At 40.7% G+C, this 6,795-nt stretch overlaps 1 protein-coding gene across 2 annotated transcripts in view; it reads left to right on the top strand.

Annotated features, from left to right (window-relative positions):
- Positions 1 to 274: 274 nt before the first annotated feature.
- The window catches only part of LOC110524577 (carboxyl-terminal PDZ ligand of neuronal nitric oxide synthase protein), a 166,915-nt gene continuing 160,394 nt past the window's right edge, over positions 275 to 6,795 (top strand). For both annotated transcript variants that reach the window (XM_036978424.1, XM_036978425.1), the window contains exons 1-2: positions 275 to 981; positions 1,225 to 1,296. In XM_036978424.1, coding sequence (XP_036834319.1) covers positions 877 to 981; positions 1,225 to 1,296 — 177 coding nt within the window. In that variant the 5' untranslated portion in view covers positions 275 to 876. The remainder of the gene's footprint in view (positions 982 to 1,224; positions 1,297 to 6,795) is intronic.

Here is a 6,795-nt window from a genome sequence, read left to right as displayed (position 1 = left end):
ACTTAGTTTGAGTTGGTTTAGTAATGCAATGCATAAGCATAACAATGTGTTTTAATTTTATACAAACTTCAAACAGGTGTTATAACAGTTATACGTAGGCCTACAGTTTTTATTATTTGTTAAACCTTTATTTTACTAGCTATAACCACTAGGCTACCCTGCCGCCCCAAAGTGTGCACCTACACTGCAAGTAGGTCTACACTGTAGCCGCCTACATGCCTACGTAACTCATTAATCACTACCATGTAACTACATAGGTTTTAGGAAAGTTGGACCGAAAGAGCAACAATTCCTTCACGTTAAACTGCTGGTTGACATTCACGGCTTTCCTGGGGCTGAGTTCGAGCGTTTCTCCCTCCTACTATTCCATGATGTAACTCTGTTCCAATGAAAACAGGTGGAATTCCCAGATTCCTCCAATCCCGATCTGCCTTGAGAATCCGTGGGAGAGAGTGAAGAGGCTGGTCATGGCGCTGTAGTGAAGTTCGGCAGGGGAAATTCGGCAAGACCAGAAAAGCACAAATTTGGACTATTGTGTATAGTGTTTTTGGTTATAAGTGCTTTTACGTTGTTGGAAGTAACCTTGGGCTACTTATTTTTGGAAGTGAGTTGATTCGCAAGAGAGCGACGATTGTTTTTTATCAGAACGGGAAGCCAGCCTACTTGCGTGAGCAATAGATACAAAGTTAACGTTCGTTACACCTAGCCCACTGGATATACTAGTGTGACATTCAGGTGTGGGATGAGTCCAGTTGCTACGATGGACCACTGGAATTAAGGAATTTGGGACTCCTGATTTTTGTCTGGCGGCGTTTTGGATTAACAAGTAACGTTAAATTCCTTTCCGTGTGTTGCGAAAACGGAAAGTCGGCAGTCATGCCAGCGAAAACAAAGTACAATCTTGTTGACGATGGCCATGATTTGAGAATTCCATTGCATAACGAGGAAGCATTCCAACATGGGATCAACTTCGAAGCCAAGGTGAGTTGTTTATATATGTTATTGTATTGATATCATTTGCTAAACTATCATTAACTTTTGACAAACCAATGTTTGATTTTGCTTAATAAGGTTTGCTAAGTATCAGCCTAGGCTATATCCTGGGCTAATCCCCCTTCTACGTTTCCCACGTTAATGGTGTTAATATTGTTGTTTGAATATCGCAGTAGTAAAAACAAATATGGTAACATTTATATAATTGCTTTCTGTTTTGTTCCTAACCAGTACATCGGCAGTCTGGACGTGGCGCGGCCGAACAGCAGAGTGGAGATCGTGGCTGCTATGAGAAGAATACGGGTTAGTTATGCCCTTCATCCAAACAAACTAGTCACCGATCTCGGCTACTGATGTTCCATTGCGAAACAATGCCATAATGCCCATGTAGGTAGGTTAGGCCATGCGATAAATCTGGCTGGATTTGATGACAAGAAGAACGTGAAAGAACTAAGCACAGATGCGCTTATAAAAGTGTTTCTATCTGGGTGGCCTGGCTGCGTACCGGCTCCAGCGTAATTTACCACGCCACTAGAAAGTGTGACAAATCAATCGACAAATGACTCTGCTTTGCAGAACTACATCGGGCTCGTTAAGCAAAATATATTACTCGGGTTTATAGGCTCCTGAAAATTGTACGGGACGTTTTTTCTTGTTCTCATGTGGTCCATGCGGTCGGACGGTGATCAGGGATGGCGCTTTTTGAAGTGAGGCAATGGGGTGGAAATGCTTTATAGAAACGTTTCGCGGTCTCGTGCTCTTCATTGGTCTTATATTGTCTAATCGTTAGCCTATGTTCATCTTAAAATATTGATCTCAATATTCACCACCATCCCGTGTTTCTTGTCTTGTGACCATTTACTTGTTTTATGTCCTGTTGAATATCCTGATCATTCTGGCTGTTTGGTGAAGGTAGGCGATGTCATTACTGTTTAACCAGTACAAGCAAAGGTTATAGGGTCAATATTTGCTCATGGCCCTGGCTTACAAGTTCTTGTAAGTGTGTGTGCAGTTTGAGTTTTATCTCAAGAAAGATTACTATGGAATATCACTTCTCTTCAGGAGAAAGTTTTTTATCTGTGTTTTTCAAATATGTGGAATATCAGAGAGATGAGATACTCCCACCACACAACGGGGCTTTGTATCATTGTTTGTTATTTTTAGACATTGTTCCTCAGATGTTCTCTTGTCTAGTCAACTCACACACACATACACACACACACGCACACACATACACGCAAGGTGCAAATGATCCTATTAATTGTTTGAAAGCCGAGACCCCCTGCCCATAGTGCGGACCCCTGCTGGGGCAAATCAGCAGCTGTTGTTGTTGGCAGCAGAAAAGGATCTACCTCTTACTGTGTGAAAATAGTTAAAACGGGCCTGGTCAACACAAAGGACGGAAACAGGCATCTGGGCCTGGACAGACTGTTCGTATGGACTTCAAACTTTCAAGTCACATTTTTACATTGCGGTGTACTTATTACTGTGTAATTATTCCTGTAAGTACAGTGTACTCCTAATAAAAATAGTGTACTTTGTTCGTATTGAACAGTATGGTATTAGTTTAAAGGTCAATATGTAGGCTTGTTGTAAAATAACTGTGTTGGTTTGTCTCACTGTTAACTTATCTCGCTAGTCTAGCAGCAAATTAGTGTTCATCAGCTTTTTTCCCTGAGTCATGTGTCATTGCGGTTGCTAAGCAACTTGTTGATAGTGTGTGTGTCACCTATCAGAACTGCCATACCTGGTAACCAATAAAAAAATAGAACAGCCAGGAAATGCCAATTGTCCGGAATAAGAAAAAATCCTATTGGGAAATAATGCTTTTTAGCCTATTGATTGATGAAATACCAGTCAATGGAAATACATTTGATTGGTCATGCTTATTGATCTATAAATTCATTTTCATAATTTAGTGGAATTAAATGGGCACGTATGTACAGTATATTCGTTATGTAGGCCTATCTTATTTATCATGCATACAGCATACATATACAGAGCCGTTTCATGGAAAACTGTTAGACAGCGCAAGAGCTGCTGCCACAGCATCTCAAACAGCAAACATATTCAACGGAAGGCAGGCTTCATCAGTGTGTCACACCACTTTGCAATGAGCTAGTTGCAGTATGCATTTTGAAAACATATACTTAATTGTTTGAAACCTCAACATTTGAATACATATTATGAGGGGGCCTTGCTCGGACCTTGTGGGGAGCCCCGCAAAACTGTGCTGTGCCACTGACGCACACACACATACGAGTCATCCACACACACACTTTTGCAGAGAGCCCATATTTCAAATAATCCATTCTTCACTGAGTATTAAATGAAATTTTATATGAATGATTTACACCGGAGCATTATGAGAAATCTGTGCTGGGAGATAAATAGTAGAAGGGGAAGAGAATCAGGCTCTACATCTTAACTTAGCCTCCCTGTATAGCCTCAGTACTGGAGCTGCAGCTCTTCAGAGGAGAAGAGACCTTTGCAGTGTCTTAAAGGGATTAATTTCTCATTAATCTGCTTTAGCTGGGTTAATTGATGGTGCTCTGATAGACCAGCAGAAGGAAATGATTAGAGACAGACCAAGGATGAGAAGAGAGCTCCACTGCTCCAGAATACATCAATTGACTATGACTAGCTTCTAATTCGGCTGTCTAGATGATGCTCTGATGCCCTTTGAACCATCATCATCAGTTTATCCATATGTGACCGACTGCCTCGATTGGGTCTAATGTAGTAACATTTAAATTGTGTTTTTTACATTGGATAAAAGTAGAGACTCAGAGCTACAAAATGGTATATCATACACTGCACTTGTAACCCGCCTTTTGAGAAAATGTTCCTTAAATGTTTTGGTACACCTACTGGAGAGCTCTTCGTCTACACCTATTCAGCACCGTTCACACCCTCTTAAGCCTTAGCCCCACCCATCTCTTTAAGGATTCACATATGTGGCCATCTGCAAAACAGAGTGAGTTAGATATTGTAGTAAACAACCAAAGTTTTCAAGACTAAAAGAGGTTAAAGTAGTAGCCTACAATAAGACAAATCTCCAGGTAAAAATACCCTTTATCTAGTCCTTGGCCTATATCCTAATCTGACTTTTGTGCAGGTCATGATGTTCTTCACATTACCGTCATAACCACACTATATCAAATAAAATCAAAGTTTATTGATTTCTTTTGGGTGCGTCAAAACTGTTGACAGTTGAGCTCACTCAGTTTATCTCAGTGCTGATTGGCTATTCTTTTATACTTTTTTTGTATTGAGGGATGTCAAATGCTCGCTGGCTTCCCTTGCATTCAACAATGTCATACTCTTTATGACAGGACAGAATCAGATAGATTGTCTCTGTATGTATAGGCTGAGGGGCGCTGTTTCACTCGCTTGGATGCTTTCTCCGTTGAGATACAATCAGGCTCTTGCGAATTGAAGGACAATTGGGAAAACATAGAGAGACTAAATAAAGTATTTTATATGTTTGTTAAAAAAAAAAAAGGTGTGTGGGGGGGGGGGGGGGGGCTAGCTTCCCTTGGCGTTCATGAAAACACACCACTGATCATGAGTATCATCCGATCCAAATATCAACTGTCAATTTACGGATACGATTATGAATACGAGTATGGTCATGTCGGCACACCCCAACCAGACACACTTGTCTAAATTGATGGGTCATGTGAAAGAAATGCTATAACCACCCCCCAGCCACATAGCTGAGTGGATGGTTCACTATTGTCTAGACAAGTACACATGTTCATGAAATACTACAATAGATGGCCGTAATCAACCCCAGACACTCCTGGCTAACTTGATGGGTTATGGGGCTGCTGGTCACCTAGTGGGGCGGCTGGTCGCCTGGGCCAGTAACCGAAAGGTTGCTAGATCAAATCCCTGAGCTGACAAGCTAAAAATCTGTTGTTCTGCCCCTGAACAAGGCAGTTAACCCACTGTTCCCCGGGAAGACTTCATTGTAAATAAGAATTTGTTCTTAACTGACTTGCCTAGTTAAATAAAAATGAAATCATCTGGCAAAGTGGAGTCTTTGGCTAACTAGCTAGCTAAGCAATGAACTACTAGTAATACAAACTGATTGTCATAGCTAGCCACATGAAATGTTGTGGTATGAATCTTCAGGTAGCTAAACCTAGCAAACATTAGGCTATAACTAGCAATGCAAATGGATTTCTGAGATACAAATAATATTACTACACAGATCATACACGTAACGTTAGCTAGTGAGCCAGCAAGCTAATGTTCACTAGCTGGCTAACAGAACGCTTTAACCTGCAAAGAACATGACTTTCTGACAAAATTAGAAACGTATAATATCTGAAAATGTAGCTAATGTAAACTCACTCACTTTTGTACATCGCCTTGGTCCGTACAATTTACCATATTTTAGCGCCCCAAAAACGTAATACTTCCAGATCAACTGTAATGTCAATACCATTGTAAAGCACAGTATCTCCCCTTTCCAACAGAATCAATTACATGACCCCCACGCTGCCCGTTTCTGCATAATTCAACGAGGCAATGAGCTCGGATCATTGGATCATTTTGGATCATTGTCTTGTTGGAAGACAAATCTCCGTCCCAGTCTCAGGTCTTTTGCAGACTCCATCAGGTTTTCTTCCAGAATGGTCCTGTATTTGGATCCGTCCATCTTCCCATCAATTTTAACCATCTTCCCTGTCCCTGCTGAAGAAAAGCAGGCCCAAACCATGATGCTGCCACCACCATGTTTGACAGTGGAGATGGTGTGTTCATGGAGTGATCATGGGCCTCTTGGCTGCATCTCTGATCAGTCTTCTCCTTGTATAAGCTGAAAGTTTAGAGGGACGGCCAGGTCTTGGTAGATTTGCAGTGGTCTGATACTCCTTCCATTTCAATATTATTGCTTGCACAGTGCTCCTTGGGATGTTTAAAGCTTGGGAAATGTTTTTGTATCCAAATCCGGCTTTAAACTTCTTCACAGCAGTATCTCGGACCTGCCTGGTGTGTTCCTTGTTCTTCATGATGCTCTCTGCGCTTTTAACGGACCTCTGAGACTATCACAGTATTACACACAGGTGGATTGTATTTATCATCATTAGTCATTTAGGTCAACATTGGATCATTCAGAGATCCTCACTGAACTTCTGGAGAGAGTTTGCTGCACTGAAAGTAAAGGTGCTGAATAATTTTGCACGCCCAATTTTTCAGTTTTTGATTTTGTTAAAAAAGTTTGAAATATCCAATAAATGTCGTTCCACTTCATGATTGTGTCCCACTTGTTGTTGATTCTTCACAAAAAAATACAGTTTTATATCTTTATGTTTGAAGCCTGAAATGTGGCAAAAGGTCGCAAAGTTCAAGGGGGCCGAATACTTTCGCCAGGCACTGTATATCTTTAAAAAAAGCTGTATTTTGTATCAAGGATTATCTACATATACTGAGCAGCTCATGTTAGACAGAAGCCTGCTACATTGCAGACCAATCCGAACTCATCTCTCGGCATGCCCAGCCCATCCATTATCTCAGCCAATCATAGCTAGGAGGAAGGTTCCTGACTTTTTCCGTGGCTAAACCAACTAAGCTCGTAATTTAAACATTTTATTCATATTTACAGATGGCATACCAGTTTATCATTAAGGCAGATTAAAGTTCACATTTTCTAGAAAGTATTTCGGTCCAGAAACACATTTTGATAAAATATATGTTCAAATGCCTTTCCTGTGAAGTAGTGACATGCGACATACACCTAGTTTTAAAAAAATGTGTCACATATGCTATCATTTATAAGCAAGTTATAAATGT

Source organism: Oncorhynchus mykiss, chromosome 5 (genome assembly GCF_013265735.2).
Source record: "Oncorhynchus mykiss isolate Arlee chromosome 5, USDA_OmykA_1.1, whole genome shotgun sequence".
Taxonomy (NCBI): Eukaryota; Metazoa; Chordata; class Actinopteri; order Salmoniformes; family Salmonidae; genus Oncorhynchus; species Oncorhynchus mykiss.
The sequence above is the reverse complement of the archived record's forward strand: the minus strand, read 5'-3'. Positions and strand labels throughout refer to the sequence as shown.